Genomic DNA, 16,991 nt, shown 5'->3' with positions numbered 1-16,991 from the left:
CAAGTGTCCCTTGTCATGTTTCTGGGATGGTCCGGGAAAGCGATGGGAGTGTAGCGTTCAGGAAGCATTTCCTCATATCCACTCTGGTGCCTAGGACAAAAAACTCCTCAGGAAGCATAATGAGACCAAACTGGTCCATGGGGACAAAGCTGAGCGGCCAGAGGGCGGCCTATGCTCATTGGAGGAGGAGTCTAGCAGAACCGGCAGACCTTGCAAGCTCCAGGGACGTGCCTCCCCGACTTTGGTCTCATCTCCCGCCAGGTGGCGCTGACTGCTCTACTACTGGGGCACTTGGGGGTGAGGGCTCCTGGCAATCCTGGAGCCATCCTGGCCCTGAGAGTCTCATCTACACTGGCCCATGACTCGCTTCTACTCCTTTTGGGGTTACTTTTTTCATGGCACCTTAATGCTTATAAGGGGAGGGAAATGAGCACTTACTTGGCCCCTGATGGGTGCCAAGAACTGTGCTGACTGCTTTATAATTATCTCATTTGATCCTCACAACTCTGGGAGGAGGGGGGTGCTGTCAGGGTCCGTAACATCTGCTTTGCTGCCTCGCTACCCCTCGATAAAGCCCATCCCTCAGAATGGATTGGGAGGGAGACAATGCAGGTGTCACCCTATTTCAAAGAAGCAACTGAGGCTCACTGCCACGTGTTGTGCCCAAACCTAGTGTTAGGCTGGGCACTCAAAAAGCAGGACTGAGGAAGACAGAGAAGCCCATGTGCCCTATCTGCCCCGGGGCCTTCAGCACCAGCTGCCTCCTGAGGCCTGGGACAAATCCCTCCTGGGAACAGGGAGCTGACTCCCCCAGCCAGCAGTCAATACACATGTACCGAGCGCCTGCTGTACACTCAGCAGGGTGCACATTGGCAGGAGGAGGCAGGCAAAGTGGAATTTGAACCCAGACCCAGTTCAAATCCAGACCTTCCCCGAGGTGCGAGGACTTGGCTGGGCAGGCAGAGCCTGAACAGAAGGCGGCCAGGCAGAACCTGGTTTTGCTTGGCCCTAGGGATCAGAAGACTCGCAGGGGACAGCCCCTTTGCACCCCCTAGGCTGACCCGTCCATCGAGTCCTCCGGGGCACAGGAACCTGGGGAGGGTGACCTCTCCTATCGACACCCCCCCCCCCCGGGCACAGGAATCTGGGGGTGCCCCTAGGGCACAGGGACGGGGTGGGGCGTGGGGGAGCGTCGGCAAAGCCCCGGTCAAGCTCTTCTTGGGAAGTTGGGGGGGCTGGAAGTGAGAGCCCCGCCCCTCTCCGCCTGGCGGCTTCTCCCCTGACTCCTGCTCAGGCCGGGGTGCAGGCTGGGTCCACTGAGGCAGCAGGCCTGCCGCGAGAGGGGCCGGCCAGCTCGTGGACCGGTAGAAGGGTCCCCCATTAAGGCTGCTCAACGCAGAGCGAACTGCGCCATGGCCTGGGCTGGGCGGGGGCCGGGCCTGGGGCGGGTGGGCGGGGGTCTGTCTGGGGCGGGGCCTGGGGCGGGTGGGCGGGGTCTGTCTGGGGCGGGGCCTGGGGCAGGCGGCCGGGGGTCTGTCTGTCAGGGGCGGGTGGGCGGGGTCTGTCTGGGGCGGGGCCTGGGGCGGGTGGGCGGGGTCTGTCTGGGGCCGGGCCTGGGGCAGGCGGGCGGGGTCTGTCTGTCGGGCCTGGGCCGGAGGCCTCACATTCCGTCCGGTCCCGTCCCTGTCCCATCCCTCCGCCCCGGAGCCGGCGCCTTCTGCTTCTCTGCGCTCGGGCCGCCCGCAGGTTGGTGAGAGGCTGGGGTGGGGGAGTAGGGATCTAGGGGGGCGAAGGGCGGGCTCTGGGGTTCCGGCCCTTCCCCGACCCGGCCGCGGCCTGCGCTCCACCCCCTCCCCCCACCCGGGTCTGGACTGGGCTGACCTGTAGAGGGGATCAGGAGAGGATGAAGGCCTGGTCTCTGGCCTCCCCACCTGCCTGGCCCCCAAGGTACCCCCCCCACCTACCCCGGTGCTCCGGCCCTTTCTGCCTCAGTTTCCCTTCCAGGACCATGGCGACCATGCTGACCAGAGAGGCAGAGGGCCTCAGTGGAGTGGAAGGGGGCGCTCCTCTGGTGGAGCAATTGTTCCTCCCAGGGAGGGGGGGCTTCTTACAATGTGTGTGTGCATGTATATATGTATGTGCATATGTGTATGTGTATAGGTGTGTATGTATGTGGGGGTGCCACTGTGACCATCTCCTTTTCTCCAGCTCAATCGGGGCCTCCACCAGGAAGGCCTCCCTGACTCCAGCTCTTTCCCTGGCTGGGGAACGTATTATATTTCCCATCTTTCCACTGGCTGTGACTTTCTATAACTTTGGGGTGGGTGGGGCTGTCAACGATGAGATCTTGTTGGACTGGGAGTGAGGTGGGGGTCCTGGCAGCCTGGCTTTGCCCCAGCATACGGGCATCCTGGAGTTACTCCTGCGGTCCCCTTTGGGGAATGGGAGTGAGTGTGTGTGTGTGTGTGTGTGTGTGTGTTGGGTGGGGCATAAGGCCAGCCCCCTGTGACTGGAAGGGCTATTTCTGTCCCAGCAGCATCGATGGCAGCAGTTGGGACCAGCGTCCCTCCTGGGACTTAGATCCTGGGAAGCTGTGGTGGGAGCAAGCCACCCCTTGCCCCTCTCTGCACTCCTGGGAGCTGGCTGGGGTCAGCCAGGGCCTATGGCTATGGCCTTCTGGGATGGAGCAGCCCCTGTTCCCTCAGCCTCCCAGAACCTTCACTGATGCTTCTGGGAGACAGCTCCTGGATGTGTTCTCAGGGTCTATTTGCTTGTCCTTGGTGGCGTTTTTGCTCTCCTCCTCAAACCTGACCAGAGGCTGGCAGGACAGGCCTGGGGCATGTGGGTGCTGAACATCCAGAGGGCTTCTCTTAGCCATCCATCCGTCTACTGCACTTGGATACCAGAGGACCCTGCCCAAACTGCCTTCTAACAGTTTGGAAATGAGCTGGGACCCTGGGACACTTGGGGGAAACTAAGAGGGTCAGGGAAGGCAGCTCAGCAGGGTAGGGAGAGGATTTCCAGCGGTCCCCTAAGGTTCCCCGCTCTGTTGCCGGAAGGACTGGTTCTTGACCCTCTCTGCTCACCTCAGGAGTTGGTCACACCCCGGAGTATACCCCTCCTCTTCCCCACCTGGGCTAAAAGGGTAGAGTGACTTGCCCCGCTCTAGATGTCCCCTCATATCAGGTGCACCGGAAGGGCTAGGGAGGTATATAACTGATAACCAGGCTTCAGGATGGGGAGCAGCCCAGAAGTGGGCAGGGCAAGCTGCTGGTCAAGGACCAAGGGTCTAAAGTCCAAGTGAGGGTAGAAGTGAATCTGCTGTTGCAGCAGGGAAACTGAATCAGGTCGGTCCACTACCACTGATGGAACACTTGGTGGGTGCTGGGCCCAGTCTAGGCACTGGGCCACAAAGGAAGGTAATAGCCCCTGCTGACCTGCGGAGATGATGCACAAATGCCAATCCACTTCATCTCCTTGGGTTTCTGCTTCCCAGGCCTGGAAGAAGTCTCTGTCAGCCCCTTCCCTTACCACTTTTTGTACCAAAAAACACTTATTGGTGTCCATTGTCCACTGGCATAGGGGAGGGTCTGAGCCAGAGAAGACCCCTACCAGGTCCCTGACACCCCCCTGCCCAGAGTGCGAAAGGGTCACTGGAGAGGCAAAGAAGCAGAGTTGGTAGAGGGCAGGGGCCCTCAAAGACTTATGTTGTTCAGGAGATGCTGGGGGTCCATTGTGACCCAGTGGTTAGAGTGGGAAGAGTCCTTAGAGACAGCAGCCTCTCATCCTACAGAACAGGGGCTGGAAGGGCCTGTCTGAAGCGAGTAGCTGAGCAGAGGGTGGGTACAGGGCTCTCTGGTGGGGTATGGTCAGCAGCATTTGGCCCCTGGCTGGAGGGAGGGGCCATCCTTTCTCAGCTCTCTTCCATGCTCTCTTCTCTCCTCCCCTTCCCCCAGGACCAGTTGATTCCTGCCTGGTTCAGTTCCTCTGGGCTGGACCCAGCTCTGACGTTCGGCCTAGGGAATGCAGTGCAGGGGAGGGGCTGAGGGAGGAGCCAAGGCCATGCGGGGGCTGATCACCCAGTGTTTAGTGTGCCCTGTGGAGGGAACCTGAACCCTGGGGCTTGTGTGGGAGCATCCTGCCCTGCCCTGCCCTAGCGTGCCCTGAGGCTTCCTTCTTTGCCTGGGAGATCCTGGAGGCCAGAGGAGGGTGGGGAGACCCAGACCACCTGGGCTGGGGAGGGCCGACTGGTGGATGGCCCCCTCCCTTGGCCGGTCTTTTGGACTGGTCATTTCTGCCAGGAAACTGCCCATTGTCCTGGTTTCCTGGGAAAATACTCCTCAGTTGTGAATGTGCCAGGTGTCTGAGGGTGGACAGGACCTCTCCCAGCCCCCATCCAGCTGCCCCCCATCCCTCTCGTTGTGTCTCCTGGGGTGAAGGGTTTAGAGTCTGGTCGGGGCAGAGCCTGTCTTCCTAACCTGCGCTGGCACTCCCTTAGGGCTCCCCTTTGACTTAGGAGGTTCTCTCCCCACCCTGGGCTCTCAAGATGGGCGAGTATAACGAGAAGAAGGAGACGTGTGGTACCATCTGCCTGAAATACCTGCTCTTTACCTTCAATTGCTGCTTCTGGGTAAGATGGACCAGCGCAGAGGGAGGGGGAAAGACCAGGGCCAAGGTGGGGGGCAGACGGAGGACAGCAGGGCAGAACTGCAGTGGGAGGCTGGAGCAGTCTCCTAGGACAGAGGGGAGACTGATGAGTCAGTCTGCAGAGGGGGAGGGTGTCCCTGCTGCTTTCTTGCTTTGGCTCACAGAGCTGGGGGGAAACCTGCATTTGCCTCCCTTAGGCAGTTACTAGCTAGCAGGGGCTGTTAATTTCTTGTGCCTCAGCTCCTTCATCTGTTAAATGGGGATCTCACTCACCGGGTTAAATGCTTTGGAGAAAGGGGGCTATAGGAATGTCACCCTGCTGTCCTTTACCATTCCTGCTCCCCAGGTGAGCCTTCTACCTCTAACTCCTGGACACTTGTGGCCCAGCCATGATCTCAGTACAGAGATGTTACTGTCCCCACTTGACAGATGAAGCAACTGAGGTTTCTTGGGACCCCCAGTGCCACTGCTGATTTGCCTGGGGTCATGGAATAGCTATGCTGGGGCTTCCCACCTGGGTTCCTGATGGGGTCGGGGGAATGAGGTGGGCTTTCTTGACACTCCTTCATGTTGGCCAGGACCAAAGCCCTTGTATCCATTGGTACCTCCAATGTGGTGGGATGGAGCAGGGGCCCTGAATGGTAGATGTCTGTGTTCCCACAGCTGACTGGCCTGTCCGTTATGGCTGTGGGCATCTGGACACTGGCCCTCAAGAGCGACTATATCAGCCTCCTGGCCTCCAATACTTACCTGGCCACGGCATACATCCTGCTGGTGGCTGGAGCTGTGGTCATGGTGACGGGTATCCTGGGGTGCTGTGCCACCTTCAAGGAGAGGAGGAATCTCCTTCGGCTGGTGAGTCCCCCCCCCCCCAAGGTCCCTTTGGGGACAGGAAGGGAGGGGATTCCATGCCACTGAGGGAGAACCCACTGTTGTGGCCGAGGCCAGCGGGCCACCACCTAGTTATGGTTGGCCCTTTTGGAAGGGGCAGATGGCGAGGTGTCTGGGGGTAAGTGATTGTTCAGCAGAACCCAACTTTGTGACCCTGTTTGGAGTTTTCCTGGCAAAGATGCTGGAGTAGTCTGCCATTTCCTTCTCCAACCCATTTTACAGATGAAACTGAGGCCAACAGGGTCAGCTAGTAAGTGGCCACAGTTGAACTGGAGGAGGTGGGTCTTCCCACCTTCAGGCCTGGTGCTCCATGCACTGTGGCACCCCCTAGCACCCTCTGTCCTCCTCCTTTTGGGTTAGCCCTAACCTGGGACACTCCCTGCATGTCTCCTCTGCTCCGCCCTGCCCCGCCCCACCCCGCCCCACCCTCGGCTGGGGAAGACTTCGTGGTGTCTGGAGACTGGAGGCTTTTGTCTGCCTTCCCGGGGTGGGGATGCCAGGAAGGAGGCCTTTGTCTGCCTTCTCTGGCTCAGGTGAGCATGAGATCATGAGAACTGTTATTCAGTCCTGGGTGTGTCCAGCCTTGCGTGTGTGCCCCTGCCCTGGGGCATCCTTGGGGGCACTCCTCTCTCCCTCCCTTGGACAGGCTTTGGCTTCATCCCTTCTCTTCCCCCCCCAGTACTTTACCCTCCTCCTCCTCATCTTCCTGCTGGAGGTCATCGCGGGCATCCTTGCTTACGTCTACTACCAGCAGGTGAGTTGGGGGAAGGCTGCTAGGCCCTGGTGGTCACTGGGACCAGAGGAGGCTTTTCCAGCAGCTTCTCAGCTGAGAGTTTGGGGGTCCTCAGAGGGGAAGGGGCTGTGGGCTGGAGCTGAGCCCAGGCCTTCCTGGCTCCCAGAGTGGCTTTACCCACCAGCCCACGTCACCTTGGTGCCCAATCTGGCATCAGTGTGCCCAAGGGACAGACTGAAGCATGGAGACCAGAACAAGGGAGGGAGGAGTGGCACTGGCCCATGGGCTCAGTGGAGCTGCCTCCCTGGGGATCTGGGTTCATGGCCTGCCCCCTCCCCTGCTTCTAGCTGAGCTCTGAGCTGAAGGACAACCTCAGGGACACCATGGTCCTTAAGTACCACCAGCCTGGCCATGAAGGGGTGACCACGGCGGTGGACAAGCTGCAGCAGAAGGTTAGTGTCCGTAGCTGACCCCTGGTCCTCGCCGCCTGCCTCTCCATAACCTTGTTCTGGGCCTTCCCCAGCAACAACCCCCCCCGCCCCTGCCCCGGCCTTGGCCCCCCTCCAGCCCTGGCCTCCCCTTTGCCGCCCACTTTAGTTCCATTGCTGTGGGAGCAACAATTCTGGGGACTGGCAGGATAGCGTGTGGATTCGGTCTGGGGAAGCAGAGGGCAGGAAGTTCCCTGACAGCTGCTGTAAGACCATTGTGGAAGGCTGTGGGCAGCGAGACCATGCATCCAACATCTATAAAGTGGAGGTAGGTGGGGGCTGGGGCAGGGGGAGGTGGAAAAATGATTGTCCAAGAGTGCTGTTTGCCACCTTACACACCCCTGACTGGCCTGCCTGGGGGTCCTGGCCCCAGAATTCCTTGGAGGCTGTGTGGCTCAAGGTGGCATTCAGGGCCTTTGGACCTCCTCCTCAGAAGGCTTCCTTCCCCAGGGAGGCTGCATCACCAAACTAGAGAAGTTCATTCAGGAGCACCTGAGCATCATTGGGGCCATGGGTCTGGGCATTGCTGGTGTGCAGGTGAGACCCGGGCCAGCTGGGGAGGGATGGGGGGGGTGTTGTCAGCCCCCCTACAACCTCCTTCCTCTGTGTCCTCCCCAGATCTTTGGAATGATTTTCACCTGCTGTCTGTACAAAAGCCTGAAGCTGGAGCATTACTGAGGCCCTTTGGCCTGGGGCAGGGTGCGTTCACAGGGGCGTTGTCTTGCCCACCGCCACACTAAATTATTACCACCTTTCTCTCTCTTTTTGTACTCAAGCTACTCACGGCAAGTGTGACACTACTCTGGAGAACCTACTGACTGGGGGGAGGTCTGAGCCCCAAACACTGACCCCCCTCTGGCAGTCAGGCTGGGCGGCAGCCTATCCCTCCTGATCCACCGGAGGCCCAGCCCTGCCTCGGCAGGGATGGAGCTGGGAGGATCTCCTTTTCTGGGCCCCTTGGCTTAGGGCTGGGGGCCTCCTTGTCTCTAGGCTGACCTCATAGGCCCAGCCCTGTGTTCCCTCCGGTGGGTTCAAGTGCCCTGAGCTGGGCCCCAGTTAGACTGTCAGTGCCTTCTGTGTTAGGGAGGAAGGTGTGTCCCCTCCCCTTGCCTGGGGGAGGCTATGGGGGAAGGTGCGGGTGCCCAGGGTCCCTGCAATCCTGAGGCTTGTCCGGGCTCCCACAGGGCCAGTTAGAGATTTGGTTGCGAGTGGGAGGGTTTGGACCACCGAGGTGCCTTCCAACTGTCTAAGACTTGGGATGTTTAAGTAAAGCCCTCTCTTGGCCATCCATCAGCTGGTCCTTTTCTTGGGGGTGTGGCTGGGATGGGGGGAGGGTGCCCCCTTTGCCCTCCCTGCCACTTGGACTGGCCATGTCCAGGACAGAGCAAGAAGCAGAGTGTGGTGACAGTACCAATGCCCACATGCATTACTAACTGCCCACACATCCGATGTCCTGGAGGAACACATGTTCCTAACCCCCAAGAGGCCTGGGGCAGGGGTGGGAGGCCAGGCCGGAGGCTGGGTCCCAGTGGGCTTGGGATGCCCAGCAGCATGTAGCGGGCAGGACGGTGCCTGTGAGGGGCTGCGGATTGGTGCCAGGGGGTAACAAGACCGAGATCCGGATCCTGACTCCGGCCACCCGCCTGCCGCCGCATCTGTAACCGCCCCTCCCTCCCAGGGCCTCCGGCCCGGTCCCAAGGGGGCGAGACGGGGTGAGAAGGAGCGTCCGGGCTCCGCGCAGCTCCTGGAGGGAGGGGCCCTCGGCGCTTCGCCCAGGACCCCTGAGGGTCTTCCCCGCCCGTTGGTTTGGTGTTCTGGATTGAAGGGGCCACGCACGGAGTCACTTAAAGAACGGGTGTATTTCGCTCCCAGGGAGACGCGCTGAGGCTGGGCCCCGGAGGGCCGGGGTCTCCCGCGGCATCCCGGCCGCCTCGGGCCCAGCTCGCCCAAGCTCGGGCCCGGGGCCCGGGCCGCTCACTTCTCCAGGGGCGCGTAGTTGAGAAGCTTCTCGATCAGGTCCACGTGGGCCAGCAGCATCCTCCGGCAGCAGTAGCGCTTCAGGCCCAGCGCGTCCAGGGCGTCCCTGCAAAGGACGGTGAGGTCGGGGGCTGGCCTCTCCCGGTCCGTGCCCCCCCCGCTGCCTTGGCTGCAGGGGTCCACTAGGACCCTCGCAGTCCCTCGGGGGCGCCTACCCTTCGGTGTACTCCGCCTGCAGCAGCCCCAGGTAGGCCTCCCACTTGTTGCCCACGATCTTGCCGCACGTGAAGCAGCGAACCGGGATGATCATGGCGAGGGCGAGGAGACGGCAGCACCGGCGACGAGACGTCCCTTCTCTTCTGGCCCTCCCTCTCTCCGCCCCGCTTCCGCTTCCGGCGCCGAAGCCCCGCCCCCCCGGCCGCTCCCATTGCCTCGAATGGGGGGGTAGGCTCAGGAAGCGGCTCGGCCCGGCTCCGGGCTTTCTACGCGGGCCCGCACCTCTAGCCCTCTGCGTCCGGGGTCCCGAGTCGCGTGGTTTCTAGAAGCCGCGGCGGCGGCACGAGGGTGGGTTCCGCTCAGGATCTCCCCTCTGGAACGCCGATGGTCTCGCCCGAAGCTACGGCGGCCCGCGCAGGCCAAAAGAGCCTGGCGGGAGCCCGGGCGCGTTTCTCGCGCTGGGTTTGAGTGACAGCTGGGCGGCGGCGGCGGCGGCGGCGGCGGCGTCTGCACTTAAGAGTCCCAAGGCGAGGCCGAGCCTAAGCCGCCGCCGTCGTGGCCGCCTCCGCCCGCGCGTACGTAGCTCGCTCATTCTCTCTCAAGGTGGGCTCCGGGAGCTTCCAGAGCCTGGCCGACCACCCCGGCCCTAGACGGTGCAACTGGTGGAGGCGCCGCCGCCTGGAGCGCGCGCGGTGGCTGGAACCTGTTGCTTGCGGAGCGCCAACGGGGCCACGGGCCAGGTTTTGGCCCCGGGACTTAGGGGAAACTTTCCGTCTTGGCTGGCTGGGGCTCGGGGCTACGGGGGATGAGGGGGAGGAAGGCGGCTGGCCGCCTCTGGTGCCGACAGCCCTTCGTATTTTCTGTGAGGCTCGGAGTCTGGGGAATGGACGTGCTGACCTCGGGGACCTCCCTCCACCTTCTCCAGGACTGGGTTGACGGGAGGATCCCGAGTTCTCCCTGCTCCGGCCCCTGCCCCCCGGGGTCATTATTGTGGCCTGCATCTCGGGTTCAGGAACGTCCCCCCATGGCCGGGGGAGGCTCCGTTGCTCCTCCTCGTCCCCTCCCCCAACTCGCGTACCAGCCTGGCCCGACCCCCGGAGCCGCCCCCCACCTCCCGCGGGTCCCCGCTGGCTGATTGACTTCAGATGCACGAGGTGGGGGGGCCTCCAGGCCAGTCCCACGAGGTGCCCCGTCCTCTTTGGGGAGCTGGAGCGGGCGGCGGCGCTGATGCCGGACTCTGCCCTGCTTTGCAGGCTAGCATCTATCCCTCCCTGTCCCGTCAGGTCCAGTCCGGTCCAGTCCAGCCCAGTGCGTCCTGCCCCCTCGTCCCGTACGATCCTGGCGGGATCCCAGCCTGCCGCTCCCAGACCCGCGGGAGCCTGCTTGGCCCGAGGGGCACCTGAGCTCCTGGGCTCAGGTAAGTGGCTTCAGATCCCCCCCCGGGCAGCTCAGGGAGGAGGAGCCGATGCCCCTCTGCCCCCTCCCCCTCCCTCCTCTCCCCTCTCCCCATCTCTTCTGCCCCCTTCCCTCCGGGCATCCCCAGGCGCTCTCCCCCAGCCAGCCAGGAGGGTCCGCCCTTGGGTCTGCACATAGATGTGGAGGGGGACCCTGACGGCACCCCGGGATAAAGCGGGGTTAAAGGTGGTTTCCTGGGCCTGAGGGGGCAGGGTAGAGACCCTAGTCCCGAAAAGCGGGGAGATCACAGCCCGGTTCTGAGCCGAGGGTAGCGCAGAACCCGGCACTTGGTTTTCGGGAGGTTGCTTGCTTCCCTGTTCCGGCCCAGCCCAGGCCTCCTCGATGGGAGTATCTGCCCCCGCTTCTAGTTCCGCTCTCGGGGACCTAATCCCAGGCCACAACTGGGGAACCCCTGGGAGGTGGGGAGGGCCGACATCTGTTCTAAGCCTCGGGGATCCTGGCGCCAGAGGAGGGGCAGGGATGCCCCATAAGGCTGGCTATTGGGGGTGGGTGGGGGTTGGGGGGCCCTGGCTGCCTTGTGCCAGAGCAGGGCTGGAAGAAGCCCCGGGACAGGCCAGGAGGGAGGGGGTCTCTGAGGGCTGGGCTTAGCCTTGCCATCTGCTTTTTAATGACTGAACCAGGCTCCAGGATTTCGGGGCCTGGAAAATGCTAACCCACAGTGGGGGGGGGCCCACAGGGAGGGCTGGGGCTGCCGACCTCCCTCTCCTCAGTGGGATGCTTAGCTGGCTGCTGGTTTCTGATCTGTGGAGATCCTCAGGCAAAGGCATCACAGGATGGAGAAGATGCAGGGTTAGGGGGCCCTTGGCCTGCTTAGTCATGGGGGGGCTTGCAACTGGGGGCATGGCTTTCCTCCCTCAAAGGGGCATTATGGGTCCCTTAGAGGGTGGAGGTGGGGGCAGGACTGGACTTGAGATTTGAGGGCTAGAAAGGATCTCACTTTATTTGCTCAAGCCCCTCCTTGTATGGGAGGCCAGACAGGGTGAAGGGACTTCTCTAAGGTCATCTAAAAGATAGGGGACATTCTGTTGGACCAGGGTCAGCCTTTATGAAGGGCCATGCTCTCCCTCCCTCTCTCTCCCTCTCCCCTTTCCTTTCCCCTTTCCCTGTCTTCTCTTCCCCCAGGCCTTCCACCCCCTGGGGGGCTCATACTGGGAGGGGGGTAGATCCAGATTCCCAGGCATTCAGTCATTCGCAGCACCTACTATGTGCCAGCAAATACATGCTAAGAGTCACATCACAGAGATGGGGATCCAGCGTCCCTGCTTCTGTCTAGGAGAGACCACCCACATGCAAAACAGGAAGGACTAGTTCCCTGCCAGCTCTGGGGAACAGATACAGGAAGACACATACAGAGGAAGGGGCAGGGGAGCCTGACAGGCAGCTGGCCATCCCACAAGGGGGGAATGAGGAGAGAGAATCTTCCAGGCCTGGGGGCCAGCCAGTGCAAAGGGGTAGGGGTTGGAGCTCATGTGGTGTACCTGAGGTGCCAGTTTTCCTGTGGAGTTACTGGAGCCTGTTACAAAGCAGGGAGGGAGGGCCTTGCCCTGCCTCTGATGCTGCTGGGACACACTTTTTAAGTATTTCAGCCCCTAACTGGTGGGGAGTGACTGGTCAGACTTACCCTCTGGGGTCAGATATGTGGAAAGCGGATTGGAGAGGATCAGAGAGGGTGCTGGAGGCAGGGAGAGACCACTGCTGAAGTATGGGGAGGGGGGAAGTCAGGGAGGTCCTGTGCACTGGTAGAGGGTCACAGGGGCAGCAGGAAGCACCTACTAATCGCTTGCTTCATCCTAGACACCAGGATGCAGCTAGAGACAGACTAAGCATGATCTGTCGTCTGATTCCATTTTTTGGGGGGAGGGTGTAAGAGGAAGAGTTCAGAGCAGCACCAAGTATGGATTCTGGGAGCTGTGGGAAGGGGGAGAGTGCCGTGGGGGGTATCATAAACTCCATCTGCATCTGCCTGGAAATGCCTACTGGCCACCTTGGTGAGGGAGGCTTGGAGCTCAGGAGCCCAAGGGAGCAGATGAAGGGCCAGAGAGAGGGGAGTGCAGGGCCTGACCCTGAGCTTGCCCTGCCCCATGCTGTCTGGTGGGTTTGGGGGCAGGGCTGCCCCTGAGGTCATCTCTAGACAAGACTCCTCTGGGGTCCTCCTCCCATGCTGGCCCCCCCCAAATGCCCTTGGGGGCTGTCTTCAGACTGCAGCAGGCAGGGAGTTCTCACCCACCCTCCCTCCATCCTCCAGTACTTTGCCAGGCTCCTGGGTCTGGGGAAGCAGCCATTCCTCTGCTGTAGAACCTTGGACCAAGTGGAGCCCAAAGCATTCCTGTTTACCATCCTGCTTTCTAGCTGCTTCATTGGCCTGCCCTGATGGGTGTAGCCCAACCCTGGTCCCCCAGATGCACAGCAGTACACACCCAGGTCAGGCCCTGACAGCAGGCGAGAAAGCCTGGGAGAATGTTCCCAACCCCGACCCTCCTAGGACTGTGGGGGTGGGCAGCTTTTGGGGGTTGTAAGTCCATGGAGCATCCACGGAATGCCTCCCATGTTTGGGTGTGGGCTAAGCCCTTACTGAGGGAGCTAGAGGCCAGGTGGCTCCCCGTGAGGACATGCAGAGGCTGGTTCCAGTCACTGTGCACTCCCAGGGATGGAGTGGGGGAGGATCTGCAGCTACAACCCCCAGCTTCCTTCCTGGAAGACCCCAGTCTACCCCTCCCCGGGTGTGCATCCTGTTTTAAGGACCCCCATCCCTCCCCCCGCACCGATCCCCGCTCGATGGATCCTCTTTCCTCTTCCCTGCCCATCCACATCCCCATACCGCCTCTTGGAGCCTCAATTTTCCCAGCCATGGAATGGGAAGGTGGGGCTGGCAGGCTCCTGTGTCTCTGAGCCTTCTCTGGGCTTTGCAGGATATGGCATTTCTTAGGAAATTGTGTTCTACAGCGCATCTTGGCACACTGCCTGCCACAGAGCAGGGTAAATAAATGCTCCTTCCTTTCCCCTTCACATGGTCCCTTGCACACAGGCATGTGTATATATGTGCATGTGTGAGTGTGTGTAAGTATGTGAGTGTGCACATGTGTATGTGTGTGGATGTATGCATGAGTGTGTGTGCTCATGTGTGTGCAGCTGCACATGTGCATGTGTGTGCATGTGCGGCCTGGGCCTGATTGGAGCAAGGTGAAGGCCAGGCCTCTGGCCTCCAGGAACCTGTCCTTGGATGGTCTGGCCTGGACATGGCCTCTGGCAGGCAGGAAAAGAGGGAGTGGGGATGCAGGAGAGCCCCGAGGTGGGGCAATGGTCCCAGGAGCCCTCTAGATCCTTAGAAGGAAGACCTCGTGCCCTCAGCTGGCATTTTGTGAATGTTTCTAAGTTTCCCCAGTACTTTGCCATGGGCTTTCAATAGCCGAAGGGGTGAACTTCCTATCCTCGGGTCTATTCAAGCTAACCAGCTAGCCTCATGAGGTTCTTGCTCTGTGATTCTGTGCCAGCTAGGAGGGTCTCCAGAGGGCCTGAAGGCCCCCTGGGAGGGGTTGGAGGCCAGCCTGGATACCTGGCGAGGCCTCCCGGGGAGCCTGCACTGCATGTGGGCCATTTGGGAGTTGTCAGCCGTCTGTGTGTCCCCAGTATGAGGAGGGCAGGCAGAGGGGCCTCTGCACCAGGAGAGCCTCCCTGCATTTCTGTGGCCATGCCTGGCTCCAGCCAGTGTCAGGTTACAGAGAAGACATTCCCTAGGAGGGGGCAAGAGGGGAACTGGTCTTGAGGCCTCAAGGAGGGCCGTGACTGGGCCAGGGGCTCAGCTCTCTGGGCACAGAGGGAGTCATATGGAGATCAAAGCAACATTGGTTGGGGGGTGATGCCAAGCCCATGGGATGTCTTGCATGTGGTCTGGGATCTGCTGCCCGAGATTTCCAGAGAGGCTGGCTCACATTAGGCTGAGAGACAAAAGGAAATTACTGGATTTAATGTGGGGAGAGCTCCCCCCACCCTCCAAGCCTGCTGTTCTGAGGCCTGGAGCCTCTGGCTGGGGTGGCTGCCTTGCAAACAGACAGGGTGGTGGGGAATGGAAGGGGGGAGATAGACTGACAAAGGATACTGGGGGTGGGGGCAAATTCTTCCTAATGTGGTCATGCACATATTCAGAGTGATCTCTGGAGCTTGGGCATGATGGGCAGTGCCCAAGGGTAGGCAGGGCCCCAGGGTGGTGGCCCCTGGGTGAGAGGAAGCTGAATTGGAGGGACCAGAGTTCTGCTTTCTAACTGTGCAAGTCACTTACCATCCTGGCCTCAGTTTTTCCATTTGTAAAACTGAAGGACTTGGCCTAGAGTCCCGGTGAACCCTTTAAGAAGTCAGAGGTCAGTCTGGTCTGGGGAACACAGGGGTGGTGCTGCCAGAATGGTGCAGGGTCATGTTCCCACCCCAGACTGGTATTGCTATTTGTAGCTGCCCAGTGGCTGAGACCTCTAGCTCCAGGCCCTTTGGGGTATCCCCCATCTTCCCCGACTGAAGGAGGGGCCCCTCCCTCTCCTTTTGCTCTGCAGTGGCCAACCTAGGGCTGGGAGGGGAGAGGGACCGTGCTCCTTGACCCTCAGGAGAGAACCTTGGCCTGGGGTCTGGCCCTGGAGCCCAGCGGTGCAGGGCCCAGGGGCCAGGGCAGCTGGACCTTCTCTCTCTGAGGGACATTCAGCGAGGTCCCCTCTCCGGACGCGGGCCTCTCAGTCTCGGCTGGTTCAAGTGGGCTGCTCTCCCTGCACAAGTCAACAAGGCTAGCTGTACCCCCTGGGGCCAAGTCCGATGCTATGTCCTTCCCAACCTCTTCCCCAGGGGATGTGCCCTTCTGGCTGGCTGCCCTTTTCTGGGGGCCTGCTCCTGCATCCCCTGTGGTGGAAGTTTGGGGGGCTGGGGAGGCTGGCCCAGCCAAGCAGGCTCTCACCACAGGCATGTTTGCCTTTGGTGGAGCAGCCGCCAAGCTCAAAGACACCTCTGCTCTTTGGGGAGGTGGGGGAGTGGAAGGATAGAAGTGGCTTCAGGCTGCTCCGGTCCTCCAGGCTGGGGCCTCCTGCCTTCCCGGCCCAGGGGCTCTGACCGTGGAGGGGAGGGGGAGACTGGAAGTTGGCCGTTCTGGGCAGGGTCTGCCAGCCCTTGATTGGAGTCTGTCCTGGGCACTCAGCTCTTGGGTGAGTGATTTTTCTGGTACCTATGATACTGTAGGGCCCTTTGTGCCCGAGTCTCAAGTGGTCACCTGTGGTACTGACTGAACCTTTCTACCTGAAGCCCTGTCTCCTATTCCCCCTCCCCCGTACTGTGCACAGAAAACTGTCCAGGGCTACTGGACCAGACCTACCTGGACCTACCCCAGAGGCCTACAAAAGACAGCCGTCCTCCCTTCTCCTGTCTGCTGGGCGTGGGTCACTCCTCACCCTTAATCCCATTTGGGAAAAATGAGGGACTCCTGGCTCTGTTCCTGGGGTGATGTGGGGGGCTTGGGCTTAGGGAGTGTGAGAGAGTGCTGTGAGAGTTGTTCTGTGACTGGGGGCTGATCTCTGTCTCTTTCTGAGGGGGTCACTGCTCATCTTGGGGGAGCTGGAGTCTGGATGACTCTTCACTGAACTGTCTCAGGGAGTACACTTTGAAAAGTAACCAGCTTTGCCACTTTGCTCCTCTGGGCCTTGGTTTTGTCATCTGTAAAGTGGGACTGGTGAATTGTGGACCTCACAAAACAGATGAGGAAATGAAAGGTCGGCTGTCTTGGTGACTGAGCCCTCCCCTCTCTTTCTCTGCCCTCCCCTGCACTGGCCCTAACTCTGTACCTGTTACTCCCTGCAGGGGAAGGGGGGGAATGGGGGACAGGGATGGGATACCCCTAGCTTCTTGGAGCAAACTTTTTGTATTTCCAAGGGCATGCAGAAGGCTTTTAAAAACCCTTTGACACAATCATAGAGCTCCAGTTTGGAGGGGCACTTTCTCTTCCCCTCTTTAGGGTCTCCCAGTTACTTGTAGTGTCTGGGTCTGGGCAGGTACCCAAGGGGGCCACCTGGGAGGGTGGGTGGGGCCATCCTGTGTCTCAGGCTCTTGAGTTTCCCCTTTCCCAGAAGGACCTAGGAGGAGTGAGTGCTCAAACTTCAACCTGGACTCAGAGTCTTCTTAACCGGTAGCCCTTCCAGTATGGAGCCCACCATCCCCAGCAGCTCTCTGGGTCTGTAGGCTCCCCTGCTCTAGGCCCTGGGGCTGCTCTGTGCCTATGGATGCTCACTCGGTGCCTGGGTCCTAGTCCTTGGTTTCTTGCTATAGTTCTGTGACCAGGTTCAGTTGATGAATGTCAGAGATACCAGTCCCCTGGGCCTGCTGCAGCTCAGCTCCCAGAAAGACTGCCCAGAAAGGCAGAAACTGGGAGTTATTTCTGAGCAGGGAAAGGGTGAGTCAGAGATGGCTTGGAGGGTGGGAGCTGTTGCCGGGGCTGCTACAAGGGAGTGATCAGCAGAGCTGAAATCGCCCCAGAGGGAAACAAAGGCATGCCAGTGAGTGAGCTGGGCCTCTAGTGGGAACAAGATAGGAGGGGGGTA

General features: G+C 60.6%; 3 protein-coding genes across 11 annotated transcripts in view; 2 read left to right on the top strand and 1 right to left on the bottom strand.

The window, feature by feature from the left end:
- Window positions 1–1,588: 1,588 nt before the first annotated feature.
- Window positions 1,589–8,049, top strand: CD151 (CD151 molecule (Raph blood group)). 3 transcript variants are annotated; one of them, XM_072637407.1, is made up of 8 exons: window positions 1,589–1,746; window positions 4,499–4,630; window positions 5,311–5,502; window positions 6,218–6,292; window positions 6,619–6,723; window positions 6,869–7,027; window positions 7,210–7,296; window positions 7,378–8,049. In XM_072637407.1, exons 2-8 carry the CDS (start codon window positions 4,547–4,549, stop codon window positions 7,435–7,437), a joined length of 762 nt encoding a protein of 253 aa, XP_072493508.1. In that variant the 5' UTR covers window positions 1,589–1,746; window positions 4,499–4,546; the 3' UTR covers window positions 7,438–8,049. The 3 variants fall into 3 exon arrangements, with proteins under 3 accessions (XP_072493508.1, XP_072493509.1, XP_072493510.1); XM_072637408.1 differs by lacking the exon at window positions 1,589–1,746 and adding an exon at window positions 3,397–3,419; XM_072637409.1 differs by lacking the exon at window positions 1,589–1,746 and adding an exon at window positions 4,079–4,209.
- Window positions 8,050–8,599: 550 nt separating this feature from the next.
- POLR2L (RNA polymerase II, I and III subunit L) lies at window positions 8,600–9,139 on the bottom strand. Its single transcript, XM_072637416.1, has 2 exons — window positions 8,952–9,139; window positions 8,600–8,842 (listed from the first exon to the last, which is right to left on the bottom strand). Exons 1-2 carry the CDS (start codon window positions 9,044–9,046, stop codon window positions 8,734–8,736), a joined length of 204 nt encoding a protein of 67 aa, XP_072493517.1. The 5' UTR covers window positions 9,047–9,139; the 3' UTR covers window positions 8,600–8,733.
- Window positions 9,140–9,195: 56 nt separating this feature from the next.
- TSPAN4 (tetraspanin 4) overlaps window positions 9,196–16,991 on the top strand; it is an 80,499-nt gene continuing 72,703 nt past the window's right edge. Inside the window, exons 1-2 of one of the 7 annotated variants that reach the window (XM_072637398.1) lie at window positions 9,196–9,300; window positions 10,236–10,369. The gene's annotated coding sequence lies outside the window, so the exon portion shown is untranslated. Of the gene's footprint in view, window positions 9,301–9,437; window positions 9,556–10,036; window positions 10,370–15,481; window positions 15,606–16,841; window positions 16,947–16,991 lie in introns of those variants that run through there. The other 6 variants (XM_072637396.1, XM_072637397.1, XM_072637399.1 and 3 more) reach the window with 6 other exon arrangements.

This window comes from Notamacropus eugenii, chromosome 2, assembly GCF_028372415.1.
Source record: "Notamacropus eugenii isolate mMacEug1 chromosome 2, mMacEug1.pri_v2, whole genome shotgun sequence".
Classification (NCBI taxonomy): Eukaryota; Metazoa; Chordata; class Mammalia; order Diprotodontia; family Macropodidae; genus Notamacropus; species Notamacropus eugenii.
The sequence above is the reverse complement of the archived record's forward strand: the minus strand, read 5'-3'. Positions and strand labels throughout refer to the sequence as shown.